This window comes from Anas acuta, chromosome 13 (genome assembly GCF_963932015.1).
Source record: "Anas acuta chromosome 13, bAnaAcu1.1, whole genome shotgun sequence".
Lineage (NCBI taxonomy): Eukaryota > Metazoa > Chordata > Aves > Anseriformes > Anatidae > Anas > Anas acuta.
The window spans coordinates 13,606,797-13,623,009 of record NC_088991.1 but is presented as its reverse complement, the minus strand read 5'-3'; the positions used below and the strand labels follow the sequence as shown (position 1 = coordinate 13,623,009).

Sequence of the window (16,213 nt, the reverse complement as noted above, 5' to 3'; positions counted from 1 at the left end):
CCTTGCACTGGGAGAGGCAGAGCTGGATCAGTGCCTCTCGCTTCTCTGTGGTGCAGAAGGGATCTACATCCCCTTCTTCAGGGGGCTAAAGCCGTTTCTAGAGGCTTGCTGTTGTGGCATGGGGCTCTGCTTGCTGGAGAGAGGGTTTCATCTTGCAGTGGCCTGATTTCAGGGCGTTTCAAAGGTCTTGGGAAAGTTTCACCTCATGTTTTTGGTGCTAGACTTCATCTGTCTCCAGTTGCACTGCTTATTTGCCTTTCTCCATGCGATGTTTTAGGCCCAGCCGTGTGCGTTTTTGGAGGCTTGTCATATTTACACTAGCAGTTCTCAGAAAGTTCAGCTGAAAAGCAGCTTTTCTTCCTGGGAAAAGCCAGGAACCACTAATGTGAAATCTTTGTGTATAAAGTTGCCTTTCTCTGCTTATAAACAGTGGCCCTAGGATGGATGTGTGGTGGACCTGTTTAGATTTAAATCTGACCCATCTCCTTGTTTTTGGTGCTGACTTTCTCTTTGAGGAACATGTTCTTTCCTGCCTTTTGCAATAACACATGGTGTGAGTTTTTAACCTTTAGAATTGGAAACTCACGTCACACTGCAGTGTCCTGCTGTAGACGGCAGCGTATGATTTTCCCCACAATGCTGTATACACAGATTGCTTGGGAAATTCCTTTGTAGCCTTCCTGCCAGTGGGTAGGCCAGCTGGAGAGGATGGGGGGCTATGCCATGGCTGGGAGCACAGACCTCAAGGTAGTGGAGATGACGAACACCATGGTTGGTTTGGCTGTCCTTTATCCCGTAGTGGAAGGAGGGTGTTGATGGCTATCTCTGGCCTTCTGAGGTTGGTGGTGAGTGGAGCAAGGCTGGAAATCTCTGCATGTCATTGAATTAATTTGGAGTGAGAGTTTTACCAGCTTTATATGATCTCTTGGCTGTGTGCAGAAATAGAATATCCTTGAACAAATGTCCTACTCCTGTGAGCTGGCCTCCTTGTTGTACTGATCTTTGTGCCTTCTGCCAGAGCAGTGTGGCTTTCTCAGGCTGGCTGGATTATAAGGATCTGATAGCTACACAGAGCCTGTCACGTGTCCTGATAGCCCCTGGTAAATCTTCAGGAGAGGGTGAGCTGGGAAACCCTTGTGCATGCCTTGGCCTTGCAGCTGTGGTAGAAGAGGAGGCATGAGATCGAGCTCTGATGGCTGTCCCTCCCAGATCCCTTAATTTGGGCTTGTTTTCCCCACCCTGGTTTGCATCAGATTGATGTGAGGTAATTATTTCTGAACCCCTCTGGGTTGGTGACTCCAGTCCAGCTGCAATTGGGAAGGAGGCTCTGCAGTGAGGAGCAGAGGGAAGATGTGGAGCAGAGCCACGTCACACATGGCCACGGCTACTCTGGTCCCATCAAAGTCAGGCTGGTCAAGGTTTTGGCAATGTCAGTGGTGAAAAAAGTAAAGCCTTAGTGTGCTTTTGTGTGCAGGGCTGAAAATGACTGAGTCTACCTTGCTTTCTCTTGTTTTTATTTTGGGAGTTAGCACCAGGAGCTTGCATCCACCTGCACAGACTGACAAAGCTGCTCTGCATCCTCTACAAGAGAAGCCTCCTAATTGAAATATTAGGTCCAAAGCTTGGACAAGCTGTAGGTTTGGCTTTCTGGGGAGAGGGCTTTGCCTATGTCTGGGCTGAGACGCACATCCTTGTGCTGAGCTAAACTGTAGAGAAGCCCATGGAACTGCAGGTGTGAACCAGAGTGAGTGCAGTGCCTTCTCCCTGGCTGCCAAAATGTACATCATGTTGCTGTGAAAACATCTTTTGGAAAACTTTCTGCTTGTAAGAAGTTTCACGTATGTCTGCCCAAGACCTGCTCTTGGACTCAACGTTGTTTTCTAAACAAATGAGGCTTTTTGGCCTCAAAAAGGGGAATGGGGGACACTAACCATTCTGCCACCTACCAGCCCATCAGCCCTGGGGGAACAGCTAGCTATGAGCTGGTGAAGGAGATAATTTGTTGAGCAGGAGCTGTGCAGGGCTGAGCATTGAAGTGAGTAATAGATCTCCTGAACTCTTGTATTTTGTGGGCCCCCAAAAAAATGATTTCCAGAGGAGCCACAGCCCCCTGCATCTCAGGCTTTAGCCTCCTGCCTGTGTGTGTGGTTCCACAGACTCCTCTAATTGCCCCAGTACAGCAGATCACAAGCTGAATATTAAACGTTTCATAAGACCCAAACTGTCTAGGGGGGGGAGGTATGGATTCAAAATGCATTTGAAAAATCTGGCATTTTATATATCTTTTTCCAGTGTCTCTTAACCTGCTATAATTCTTAAGTTATCTCTACTGTGCTTGGCAAGCTCTGTAGACAGGGGAAGTGTTTATTCATGTGGGTTTTACATAGATAAATACAGTTGTGAAGTAGTATTGACACATGGAAATGTTCATGGATGCTTAGAGAAGAATCACCTGCTTTGTGATAGCTCTGTGTCAGTTCCTTAGATTGAATGTCTGTACAAAATCCAGTCCTAACAAAGCATGTTGTAGAAAAGGATGCATATTTCTTTGGCTTAAAAAGAAGAAAAAAACCCCTAAAACATACACACACGCACGCCCTTAGTAAATGTTTTGTGCACATCGGAAACAAAAGCTCCAACATTTGCTTGTCAGAGCTAATAAAGTGTGCTTGGATCTTAATTTTTCTGCTTGATTTCACAAAGTAATTGAAACTTCCTTTTTTGCTGCAAGCTTTTTATTTTTTTTCTTCCTTCTTTAAAGACGTTTTTAAAAGAACATCTTTTGGTCAGTGAGTTTATGGAATTTTGCTCAGGAGGCAGATGCAGTTCGAGCTCACTGACCAAGTGGTCACTCAAAGCTCACAGGACAAATTACTTGTGTCTGCAAGTCATTTCTCCAAGTTGAAAAACACCTAGACCAAATAAACCTTGAGCTAGAGGTTTTATAGGAGCTTTTGAGCATTTAAGTGAAGCTTTTGTAATCACGGTAATCTGATTAAAACCTTAAAAAACAGGGGTCCCATAAAGAAAATAGTAGTTCCACTTGAGGTGATAAAAGCCACATCTGGCAAACTTTGCTTGCTACCTCCTGATGACCTGAGAGAGAGGCAAATAACCCCTGCTGGAGAGGCAAGGACGCTGGAGCCCTGTGTGGCGGTGCCGTGCCCAGCTGTGGGCATGCGGCCATCCAGCACCCGCCACCGGGCAGGCAAAATAGTTCATTTAAGAATGAAGCAGCGGCTTTTGAGGGAGGAACAAAGCATTTGTCAGAGTGGAGGAGAGGGGAAGGAGGCTGTGGTGATGCTTTAGAGGCTGGCCGACTTGAGAGGTGTTTTCCTGCTGTTAGATGCAGCCCAACCTCTAGTTTGAGCTTGCAAATTGCACGAATATTATGTATTGTTATCCACCCCTGAGTAAGCATGCAATATTGAGTTTTAGAGGTTAGAATAAGGAGGGGCTGCATAATTGAAAACAAACAAACAGCAAAGACAAAAAAAGAAACATAAAACAGCAAACCCAAACCCACAAATAGAAAACAGACTTTCCAGATTGATTAGTTCAAATTTGTTTATTTGAAGTACCAAAAGTTAGCATCATCACTCTTTTGGGGTGTCTCTCAAATTTGGCAATATGTTAACCATGTGTTTTCAGATGATCTTTTCACAAGAAAGTATGCTTTTTTTGGGGGGGGGGAGGAGGGAAGGGGGAAACAGAAAAGGTGTTCTTGCCTTAAACTTTGAATTGAAAGGAGTAGGGCAGACTGCAAAGACTAATTTGCAGTCTTGACATGCAGGTGCTGTTCTTGAAGGAATTATGCTCTGTAAAAACTTCTGTTTCAGAGAGGATTTTCCTTGGGTGTGTTAAAGAGCACTGAGTGTTTCTTGTAACTTCTAAGACATGCTACTGTTAACTTTTTTTCCATGTCCCTGCTGGAAGCAGGTTTAAGAACAATAATGCACTTACTGGCTTCAGGAGGAAGTGAAGAGCTGAAATGAGCTGCTGATAAGGTCTAATTTTACTTTTGGTTCTCAGGGTGTTAGGACTGGAAGTTTTTTCTACCTGTAGTAACAGATCGGTAGCTCAGCTGTAATAATTCACATATTTGGCTGAAACACCACTAAGCCCCCAGATGGAGGAATTACAGCTTCAGCCTATTAACTGTTGGCCATTAATGAGCCAGGTATAAATGCCGTGATTGTGCTTGAAATTTCTAAGCTGAATCCTCTGTATTTGATGTAAGAACGTCTCCTAAGAAAAATCAGTTAACTTCTCAGGGTTTTCACCTTTCTTCTCTGGCATGGAGTAATACACTTCAGGTCATGCTGATACCATCTCATGCATTTGTGCTATCAAAGCTGGTGGAAGTTCCCCGCCGCTCAGGCAGCCCAGCTCCGATGTTCTCTCACATCCAGGCGCCTTGTTTATCTTTGACCAGAGGCTTGGATAAACTTCCAAAATAAATTAACATAGCAGTCCGCTCAGTCTCCTTTGGCGGAGGTTTTGCAGAGTGACTCAAACGTTATAAATATGAAAGCAGCTAGACTTCAAACACTTCTCTTGGACAAAGTTTTCACAGTTGTCTCCTATAGCGTCAAAGGAGAATGTTTCCTTCAAGCAAGTCTTTATTTAATACTCCCCCCCAACTTTCTCTATTCGCTTGCCTCTGGCCTGCACTCTTACTTCACACCTGCCCTTCTGATGAAGAAGTAATCAGCGAAGATGGATCAGCGTGCCAGTACTGCAATCCTTCGGGCTGGTGCAGCTCGAGCGGGAAGCAAAGGTCAGGCTGCGGGCGGCGGAGGCTGGGCCTCCCTGCGCTTGGGCAGCGCTTGCTTGCATGCAGGAATGCGGTAACAGGATTTAAAGGAAACATACAGAACTAACGAGGATTAAGGCTAATTGTCTGCCCTGTTCCACGAAGGGTAGCAGGATGTGGCCATGCGGGGAGTGATGCAGTAGGAAAATCCAGCGGTTACGGTCTCTTTACGGAGGACGTGCGTAGGCTTGGTAGGTTTGCTCGCTGTGTGAAGGAATGGAAAGGAGTAGCTTGGAAAGAGAGGGGGGGAAAAAAAGAAATAAAGGTTCAGTTCTTCCTTCTCAAAGGTTTTGAGCATGTTGTAGCAAATATTTCTGCAGCTGGTGGCATGGGTACTCCAAGTGGATGACTCTCATCATGCCTGGGCTCTCTTTTTTTGCTGGTGTTGCAGAGCTGTCCCTCTGTGTGGGGAGGTGATGGCCCCCAGCAGGCCCTGTAGTGAGGGGGCTCAGTGCCAATGGAGGCCTCTCACAGATGGACCTTGTGTGCCAGCAAGTTCATTTTGAGAAACGACACGATGCTGTCAGAGGTGTTTTGGGGACCTTGCCCTCTCTTGCAGTTCAGGCTAGTGGCTGTAGTCTTGCAGACGCCACTGATATCCCTCGGCTTGACTAAGTGTGGATTTGTGAGTGGATGGGCAGCTTTCCTGCATGCATTCATTCCTCCTTGGTTCTTGGGCTTTAACCATTTTGAATAATGGCACCTAAAGCTCACCATTTTGTCTCTTTGGAGTTTTAGTGGATGAGGCAGATGGGTGGTTGGAAGGGGGGGTGCCCTATTTTCTAGCATGGGATGGCTTTTAGTTTACAGCTGGACTTGGCTTAAAGCTTTTCATCTTTTTGTTTATACTTTCCCCAAGCAAGAGAGCAGTGCTCTTGCAGATAGAGGAGATGGAGCATTTCCCCTCGGTGCAGAGCTCTTACCTTTGTCCTTCCCTAGGAAAGGGTGGTGTTGGGTCCTGTGGCACATGTGGGTGCAGAAGCACGTCCCTCTGTGTCATCTGTGACTTTTGGGTGGCCCTGGCTGGTCCTGTCTCTTTGCAGAGCCCCTGCATGCCCTCCCTGAACAAGACCAACCCTGTGAAAGGCAGGGTGAATTAGCTGCATATTAAAGGATGGAAAAAAAAATTACCCTGCCATTTTTCATGTGTTAGTGTATTTGTATGCTGCCCTTTAACACAGTGCTTTGCAGTTTGGTGTGGGGGCTTCTGTTTATGTCTCCCTCTAGGAAAGTTTGTTGCAGAACTGCTGCAAGCTCTGCAGTGTCTATTACAGGTCTTGCAACAGAGAATTAATCTCTCTGGAAGTTAACTAACGTCTTTCTCTCCTTCTCCAATTAATAGATTAGATTAATGTTTGTATAAAGTCCAGGGTATTTTTTTTTTAATTTCACTTTAAGTCAAAATCAGGAAATGGTGGCTGATTTTCACGAGCTTTGTTTCTTATTTAAGGGATTACAAGCATCTTTGGGGGCTTTCTTACATTTTTGCTTTTGCTGGTGACTCGCATGCCGCTATTACTTCTGTTCCTTTTGATGCACTTCAGCACACAGACACGTTAGCTCCATTTTGAGTGATGATGTGTACTGGTTTTTACTTAAACAAAACTTCACTTCTTTTGAGCCCCTGTGTGGCATCTGAGGGGTAGGACACTGGGGGGCTGACCGCAGGGGCACAGCACTGCCAGAGCTGAGCTGAGCCAGCAGATGACCAAGCTGCTGGCACACACCGGCCAGGCTGGGTGCAACTCACAAGAACCTACTGTGCGATTCTGAAGCATGGTTTTGTGCATCAAGGCTGGAATCAGCTATGTTTATAAAGAGGGGGGGGGAGAAAGTGGAAGAGCTGTTGCCAGTGGTGTATTTCTGCGTGCTGCTGCCTGCCTGCGTGTGGTGCTGCCCTGAACCAGCGAGCATCCCGGGGGGTGCGTGCCGGTGGGTCTGGGCAGTGCAGGATGAAGTGGCTGGAAGTGTCACGGGAAAATATTGTTAGGAATGAAAAATATTCCAGTTCACATAAGTGTTTGTGGCAGAATCCGTTTGGGTTAAAAGCTGCTTTTTTGGCAAATATCCTGAATCTTTATGGAAAAAAAACAAACAGGCAGTTTTTTGGCTTTGTTTGCCTTCTTGATGGGGAATTTGAGGAAAAAATGAGAAGTCTTACAAAGAAAGTAACTGTCTCCAAGCCAGATCTCTTCTATTTACTGTTCCTTGTGCCTGAGGTTTCAGTAATTCTGTGTATTTGCTGTTCCCAGTGGATTCTTTTTTTTTTTTTTTCCTTCCCCATTTAATTGCATAAAATCATACTCAGTGGAGAGTTTTTTTTTTTTTTTTTTTTTTTTTTTTTTAGGGCGGTGGGGATGTATGTTTCCCCTTTAAGATCTGCTGGACCGTTTTGTTGAATTATGAAGTCTGATTACTGACTATGCACAGCTTTTTAATAGGTTTTATCACGACTATCTATTCTTGCCTTTTAGTGTACCCAGTATTACCAGCTGAAAGTGTCTGGCTTTCTAGTTGTTCTTAGTGGCCAGTGGAGGGACAGGGCCACTGCCTGTCTCAGCAGTCCTGAAGACGGGTCTCCTATGCGCTGTGTGCCTTGTCTTCCTCGCCTGAGAAGCTTTTGTTTGTTTTTCCATCACAAATTGCCCATTGTGTAACACATCTCTCATAAGGCATGTATGCAGAGACGCATTATGAAAACTATTTCATGTCTAAAGAATTCAGTGATAATAAGGAGAATTTGCATTTCCCAGGTTCTCACTCAGCAAAGTGAAGTGTTTTTTTTTTGTTTTGTTTTGTTTTTGTTTTGTTTTTTTAATTAAGAAACAACTCATGGTTTTCGTTGAAGGTTTCTGTCTTAGCAATACCCAGAGAGAATCCTCTAGTTAACCAGAGCTATTTTGCTCCCCAGGCTTGCTTAAATAATAAGTTTAATTATGTAGTGTTGTTTTTTTTTCTTCTCCTTGACTTATTTGTATATTCAGGTCTTTGTGTGGTTTCTCTCCCTTTTGATGTTTGCAGAAATGCATTATCTTCATCTGTCTGTTTTATGTTTGGTGTGCCACTAATTGACTCAATATCCTGTTTGTGGAAACGAAAGTACTCTATCATAGCAGTGTTTTCCAAGGTGTAAAACCCTGCAATACTCAGGCCACCCTGCCAGAGAAGAAGTCACTGTGGAAACGAAATTGCAGTGGTGTTTTTCCTCAGGTAAACAGGTTTTTGACTTGGAGTTGACTTGTGGGGCTGCAGATGGCGTTTGTGAAGGGCACCAGAGGCCTCACCAGAGGTGAGGCTGGGGCAGCTTTTGGTGGCCTCCATAGGTGCATCTGGACCTCACTCTTGCCCCAATGCAGAGTCTGGCAGGGTTAACTGGTGATGCTTCGGAGGCAGCTGAGGAGACAGGCAGGCTTTCCTCTTGTTTTGGGTTGAAGAGCTGCATTAGTAGCCTAGGATGCCCTGAAATCACTTACATTGGCCTCAGTGGCAGTGGTGGCCCAGGCTTGGTTGTTCAGGGACGTGGCCCTGTCATCAAGTGGAAGATAAGCACTATTGTCACAATTTGGACTCAAACGGGTAGAAGGCAAGGGCCCACTTTGTGTCCTAAGCTGCTCTTTCCAGAAAAAAAAATTAAGGCTCCTAATGTGCATTTGGCTTAATGTACATGCACACACATAAATCTTTTGTTCTTTTTGGTCCCTGACCCTCTTGGCAGTAAATTTGTGAACCTGAAGCTGTCAACAAAGCAAAATGGAAAAATAAAAGCCAGACAGACCTTGGTTGTGTACGATATTTTAAGTAACCGTAGGTACGCATGATGGAAATAATTAGGGTTATTTGTTGCGTTGAACAGAGGTATGTCACTGAGGTATTGTGTGCGCTGGCATTCCCCACGCCTGCAAGATGGATTAGCAGCTGAGTTAACAGATGCAGTAAAGCTTGACCGAAAATAGTTCACTGTTGTTAAGCGTAGGTGAAAGGGCTTTGGTTTGGGTATCAAAGAGTGTGTTTTGACTACTTGACAAGTTTGCAAAAAATCATTTCAATATTATAAGCTTTCTCTGTGAGTCTGGGGAATTTTTCTGTGCCATTAGAGTAATCAGCAAAAAGCTGAAACACACATTGATTAATAACCTAAGTGGAAGCGCATGGGAAACAAGTGGCTTTAATATTAATAAGGCAAATAAACCATTTATATAAAACGGTTGCTAATTGAGTGGGATGTTAAATACACTGCATGCTGGCATATGCTGCCAAATTTCTGTACTTCCATAACCTGGCTATACGTGAGCATGTCTTCTGGCTTTAAAAGCTGCTGTGTGGCTGGAAGAAGGGGTGGACAAATGGCTGTGGTGGCTGGATGGAGGGCAGGGCTTCTGGGGCTGTGAAGGGGCTGGCACCTGGCCCAAGAGTGATGCTGGCTGCAGACCTCTACAGCGAGGATCTGGGTTTGGTTTTGCTTCTGGTGCCTTTTGGGTTTCAAATCCCAGCAAGACTTGCAGAAGGAGAAGAAAGGAAAGCTGCTTCTGGTTGTGTGATGGTGGTCTTTAGGATGGGAATCGATTCACATCAGAAATGGGGCATGTCGTTTTCTGTCTGATGGTGAGAAATATGGGTAGGTGGCTGCACGCAGCACTTCTGGTGGAAATGAGCAGGCTACATTTGAAATTGTGGTAGCACCATGTGCTCAGGAGAATCGCAGGAGATGTGGTCTGAATGTCCCAGCCTGGTCTGACCTGCTGTGACCAGAGGGTACTGTCAGCACTGCATCATCTGCAGGATGAGGGCTCAGAAACTTCTAATTCCACTGCCCGTGGTGGATGCGTTGGCTCTGTTAGCAGGATCTCAGTGCTGTTTTACATCTCTTCCTTCCTGGCACGCGACCATCTCTGCAGGAGTATTCTCCCTAGGAAAATAAACACAAGTGCTGCAGCAGCACTGCTTTAAAGCAAGCGGTGAAGTCTGACCAAGCATTGGAAAAGGAAAGCTCGGATAAGAGCCATCAACTGAAAATTCAAGTTTGCTGCTTACACTATGCAACATGCGTGCCTTGAAGCATTGTGCATATGTGAGGCAGTCTGGGAGGATTCTCTAGGGTTGCTTTGGGTGTGTGGTATACCCCAGAGCAGGATTTTTTTTTTTTCCCCTCCCTTTGGTATTTGCAACTTAATGTCGTTTCACCTACAAGTATTTCAGTGCCAAGCCACTATGTGTTTTTGTAGTGCTTTTCATTAGTGAGTATCTAAAAGCACCACAGGCAGTGACCAGAGTGACCCAGCCTTGCTGAGGCTGTGCTGTTTGTGGCTGTGCCCATGCAACGCGGGCATTACGGCACCACTGCGGCAGGCAGGTGAGAGCTCCTGGGCTGTTCCTGCACCCCCAGCTCCTTTTTTAGCCAGGAAAACTGGGAAACTTCTGGTATTTGGGGTATTTTAGAAGTGATCGAGTTGAGGGAACAGTTCGATAGCCATGTCTTTCTCAATGACTCTGCCAGAGTTGACTGCACGCTCACACTTTTCTTTATTCTTCTCGTCTCTTGTTAATGTGGGGCTGGAGCAGTGGAGCCGTGCTCAGGGGGTGATGCTAGTGTTTCTTGTCATCTTTGTTGGGGGTTTTGCAAAGCCTCAGTAGCATGTCAATTATATATGATGGGTGGAAGCCTAATATTCTGTGATAATTAGAACGTAAGTCTAGTGTGAAATCGGATTAGAGTCCGGCATTACAGTCCGGGATTCCTTTTGTAGTCGGTTCAGAGGAAGTCATAAAGCTCTTTTAAAGATGACACGAGCTGATGTGTGCTAGAGGGCAGAGGCAGGGTGCGAGGATGAGGTGGTGGTGGCCCTGTTCGCCCCTCTTCCAGGGCAGCATTTGTTCCCATGTGCAGAAATGGGCTGCGGTAAGCTGGGCTGCTGGAGCACTGGGTGGCGAAGTCCAAGAGTAACGTCTGTGCCATAAAGTGCTTTTGGCTTGTTCGCTGAGCTGCAAAGAAGGGCCAGACTGTGCAGGAGAGTTTTCAAGAAATAATACCCCTCTGCCTCCCAGCTAACTGCTCCTGAAAATTTAGCTGTTTTTGCAGCCAGATGTATTTGGAGTCTGTACTTGGTCAAGGCAATGAGAAGCAGGGTGGGAATGGCATGTTAGCCTGGAAGTCCAGAAACAACATTTTGAAAAGGTCTTGGAAAATTGGTGAAGGGAATTGCTTTTCAGGATAATGGAGCCCCTGAGTTTTCACTGTATGCTTACTCATTCGATGAAAACATGTTTTCCAATGCTTTGCGAAATAGTTACTTGATTTGGAAGAAACTCCATGTGCTTGGAGTCTGCTAAATGTGGCATTTCTGTAATGGCTTAAATCATAAGTTTGTAAGATTACCTTTCTGAGTACATTTCCTTAGATTTGCAGATGGTAACACTGTGTACCATGGCATTTCTATGTTTAACCTCACCACCTCCATTCCCCAGAGGTGTATTGTTAACTAGCCATGGAGCAAAATGCTTTTATCATTTTGGTCCATCACTTCTCTCTATATAGAATGTAATTCTCTCTATATTACATCTAATATAAAATAAAGAGGTTTTGCTGCAACAGGCCACGGAAAAGATCTGCTGCAAGTAAGTCCTTGAGATGTTGCAGGTATGGTGTGCATATGCAGTAGATATTTCAAGTAGTTCTCTGCTACTTAAGCTCTTTTTGCCATGCAGCCCCTGATGTGATGATTGCAAACCCTGCCAAATGATTCAATAAAAAGTATAACTTGAAAGGAAGCTGTGGCAGAGTTATATTTTGCTGTGCTCATATGGTGATAAATTACAAAAGCAGCAGTGTCTTTAGCAATCAACAGTAGATGAAGAGTTGCCTTGTATGGGCATTGTTTGATGAGTTTTAACTTGAGAAATAATTATTGCCGAATGTGTCCTTGACAATGAGCACACACAATGAGTGTTCTTTATATAATGTACATAAACATTGGATATCTGCTTAAGTGGACCTAAACACTCGTATTTTTCGCTCCTTTTTCTTAGAGGAGTCCTGGCTGCCTGCAGGAAGCACAGGGAGCGCCGTCTTCACCCTGAGCTCCAGGTTGCTGTGTGCTGGGTGGCGAAGCGTGCCTGTGCTCGTGTGGAGCGCTTGGCAGCGGTTGCTTGCCAGGTTTTCAAGTTCTTATTCCTGTGTGCCAGGCGTCTCGCACTGCTGCGCTCCGATGCGTTTGTCTGGCAGCACTGTGCGTGTCCGAGGAGACATGGGCTGGTCCCGACACTGTGGCCACTCGCTGCCAGGGTGGGAGGCGATGCAGCGTTGGGATGTCGTGCTGCTCTCTCCCTGCAGGCTTATGGATGGGAGCGAGCCCTGTGCATGAGGGCTGCGTGGAGGAAAGAAGCACAGAGCCCTGCTAGCTGATGTGAAGTGAAATCTAGAAATGAGATTCCTTGCAAGCTACCAATGCCTGTTGCTTCGCTCGAGTGAAGGGTACGGAGGTGCTAAGGACAACCCTGCAGGAAAGCAGGAGCTTCAGTTGATTTCCCATTGGTATCTTCCACTGTGGCATAAGGAGGCTGTAATAAAAGCAGCCCACAGCCCTAAACTTTTAGGGTTTTTACCACTGGGTAATACAGTGCATCCTCCCCTGCATTAGCACTTAGTAGCAGGAGCTCCTCAGCTCCAGACAGAGCTAATTCTTGATCATAAGCCAAGACCACATAGTGCTGACATGACTGAGAAATATCTTCCATAATTAGATTGCTTGGTCATTCATTTTTGAATGACTGAGTTGCAGTTTGGAGCGTAATTTCTTAATGCTCAACCAAATAGTAAATCAAGCTTGCACAGATCCTGTCAGTAGTGTTCTCCTTGCCTGGCTTTCCAGCGTGTACCAAAGAAGCACTGTGCAAATGTGATCAAAGAAAGACAACTTTGCTTTGTAATGTTAGCTCCTGATCTATTACTCTGAAATATAAAACAACATAACATAATGGAAAAAGGCATCGTCAAATAGGTAGGATTCTAACTTCAGTTTAGTAGTGTAAATAGATACAAAACTGTTCCTTGTAATTATGAAATATGTTGGGCTTTTTACGTTTTGTTTTTTTATCAATAAATAAATTGGAGTGGTTGTTAGAGATGGCTGCTGAGGGGATCCCAAGGCATCTGTGGACAACTTCAGAGTGTCTGTGAAACGTAACAAGGAAAAGAAACCCTGCTGTCAGCAGGCTTGAGTTTGCCAAGTAGGGTGGAGGTGTACCCCTCCAGCACAAAATAAAATAGGAGTATGTAAATTGTAATCACCAAAGAAAGGAATCCTTAATGAAAATGGTACTGAAATAATGAAGTGCATTTCAGGTAAGGTATTTCCAACATAGTTCCCCTCCATCAGAAATTTAGAAAGAGTTTCGAGAGTTTTGAAATTAAATTGTTTTGACACGTCAAAACAAGCCGTGGCTGTAGCAGTAATTATCATTTCCTTGCTATTTATGTGTTTTCCGTTGTGTCAAAGAGGCTTAGTTCTGTATTGGAATCGGAGCAAAGGGATGCAAAAAGAAATAGTGTGGCTTTGCCTGGGGAATTTCTTGGTTTTTAAATGTTTGCTAGTGAGGCAGGTTTGTTAGAGAGGTGTTGTGCTCCCGAGGGCTTTGCCTGATGCTGTTGAGTTGCCAGCTGGTGCTGGCTGCAGTGTTTGCAACCTGTGCTTGTAAATCACGGAGGCGGCTTTGGTGGGCAGGATCTAAAAATCCTGGGTGCACCTCTTCCTCCGTGCTAAATGGCTGATCAAGCTGAGCACGGCCATCGGTGGCAGAGGCAGTGCCACAGGGCTCTGCGTGCTCAGGCTCAGCTTGGTGTTGTGACCGCCTCGCCTCCCCTCGCTTTAACACATTGTGCTTGCCACAGGAGATGGTCCTGGGAGGAAAAGGAGTGCACAAACGGGAAGGAAAAAAATGTCTGGAAGGAGATAGCCTTCAGAAAACAAAGAAAAATCTTACTGTCTAAGCAGGGCTGTTTCCTGTAACAGTCCTGGAGATTTCCATAATTCACAAGCAGTCAACAGTCCTGTGCAATAAATTAGTTGTGGCAGAATTATCGGTTGGTCAAGGTCTCTCTGTAATGCCAGAGAAAACAAACAAATCCTGTAGTGCAAAAGGAAAATAAGTTTAGGAGAAGAGGTTTTTAGGATGAAGTGTATGTGTTTGTATAAATAATATGTATAAGTTTTTGTTTCCTTTTTGCTTTTAAAAGTACCATAAGTGTCTGAAAGGAGAGAGGCTAATGTTTTTAGGCGAGAAAGTCATGCGAAGTGAACTGAAGGCTGAATAGCTGGGCAGGTCATGCAGCTGTGGGACCAGGTGTTTGCACTAGGCTGGCAGAGGAACAACCGCTTGTGTTGGTCTTGGGCTCTTGTTTTGCTCAGTACCAATATTGCTCTCATTTCTCTACAAACACGTCTAATGCTTTAGCAGATCAGGTAGTTATATGGTTCATAGCCTGTCGTGAAGAGATTTTCTGGGCAGTGGGTTGCCAAGTCCCCTGCAGCTCTTGGGGTGAGTCTTGGTGAGCCTTGGCAGTGCTGGAGGTTGCTGCTGACTTTTGGGGTGCGAGCAAGTAGGGAGTAGACTTCTCTCTATCCCTTCCCGTGGGCTGAAGGTTAGGGTTTGGCAGGAGGGTGTGAAAGTGGGAGGGATCGCAGCAGCTTGCATGTAGTTGGTGTCTTCTAAATACTGCCTGACTTGGAAGTAGGAGCTGCTCATCTTAACTGCTTGTTTTGGTCATTAACTTTCAAGGTGAAGGAAGAAAATTGTTTGAATTCTCCAGAACAAACACCCAGTTTCACCCAAGGTGATGACAGAAAGCTGTAAAATTAGAAGTAGGAAATGTGATAGGAAAGCCTTGTGATAAGTAGTTGCATAAAACAAATTTATTTTGATGTCAGTGATGACTGTGATTCTGAGAAAGAGCACTTCTCCAGTGATAACTGGAGGCGGGGATGAAGACTAAATGGTCTATCTGTGCAAAAAGGACCATTGTCATTGATATTGTGTTATGAATAAACTGAATGAATTGAAAGTAATTACAGTACTCAGTAGAAACTTCATGGAAGATATCATAGTGTAGACAGGTCAAATTGCTGGTTCTTCAGATTATACTGTGCAAGATGAATATCTGTTCATTCAGTTTATTAACTGAATAAATAAGAGGACACTTCTTAATGTTCTTGCAGGATGATAAGTCGTGGTATCTATATGTGTTGCTATAAAGCTCTTTTTCAGAATTAACTTCTGATGTGCCAGAGCCCAACAGGAGCATCTCAAGAATAGATGATGCAGCTGTGGGGCATCATGAGCTGAACTTTTTGCATTGCATAGGGAATTCTAACTTGGAATATTTTCTTCTCTGCTTTTCAGGTGACCACTTGAAAGTCTGCTCGCAAGCCTACACATGCTGCTCTCAAGAAATGGAAGAGAAGTACAGTCAACAGAGTAAACATGACTTCAGAAATGCTGTTGTAGAGCTTAGCAATCACTTACAAACAATGTTTAGTTCCCGATACAAGAAGTTTGATGGTAAGTGCAGAGACCTTGAACTTGATCTCCTTTGCATAAAATTAAAAAAAAAAAATCCCATCCTGTTGTTCTGTATGCAATTGTTCTCTGCCTCCCCCTTTGCTGGTGAAGTTCATGACTCATAATGGTGAGGGTAGAGCATGGCTTGTTTTGCAATCCCATGTGAGAGTAATATTTGCTGATTACAGTTGTTTGTTTCCTAAAGAGAGATTTCTCTGATTATTCTTTCGAAAAACTATTTTGCTATTAGATTGCAGTTAGTTTTGTTTGCATATCCTCACAGTACACGTAATTGTAATGTGCACATCTCACAGCCCTGATCCACAAAAATGCTGATCTTCCTTGGTCTGTTATGAACCAACATGATTTGTATCCATCTCACTTAGCCTTTAGGGCTAAGTAAAGCAGCAAGTAAATACAGAGATGTCTTTGCACAGAGGCTGAAGGTTCAACTGTGATGCAGGGTCAGAAGCAAAATCAACTAAGTCTCAGCCGAGTTCCCATTGCTCAAATGACACCAGCTACTGACTGATAAGCAAATTTCTGGTCTCAGCATTGTCTTTAGATCAGTGGTGCTGAGGCACAGGAGGGCTGCAGTGTCTCCTTACCTTGATGGAAGAAACTTCTTTTGCAAGTACCTTCCATACACCTGTGCCAGTGTCCTGTATTCACTGCGTGCCCCAGCAGCCCTTTAACAGGGAGGGAGTAGTAAGGTGTCAGGCTCCTGCCTGCCTGGGCTGTCCTTGCTGGCTGCAGCGATGAGCTGACAGCTAGCTAGATGTGGAAGTATCTGTTTAGTTAGGTGGGCTGGGTTGCCAAGACTTGTGTTGTGCCCATACAACTTCA

At 44.8% G+C, this 16,213-nt stretch overlaps 1 protein-coding gene across 4 annotated transcripts in view; it reads left to right on the top strand.

Moving 5' to 3' along the window:
• The window catches only part of GPC4 (glypican 4), a 73,832-nt gene that overhangs the window by 14,731 nt on the left and 42,888 nt on the right, over positions 1-16,213 (top strand). For all 4 annotated transcript variants that reach the window (XR_011101231.1, XM_068697569.1, XM_068697567.1 and 1 more), the window contains one exon: positions 15,209-15,367. Coding sequence is in view for 3 of the 4 variants with exons in the window: in XM_068697569.1 (XP_068553670.1) it covers positions 15,209-15,367 (159 nt within the window). In the remaining variant the exon portion in view is untranslated. The remainder of the gene's footprint in view (positions 1-15,208; positions 15,368-16,213) is intronic.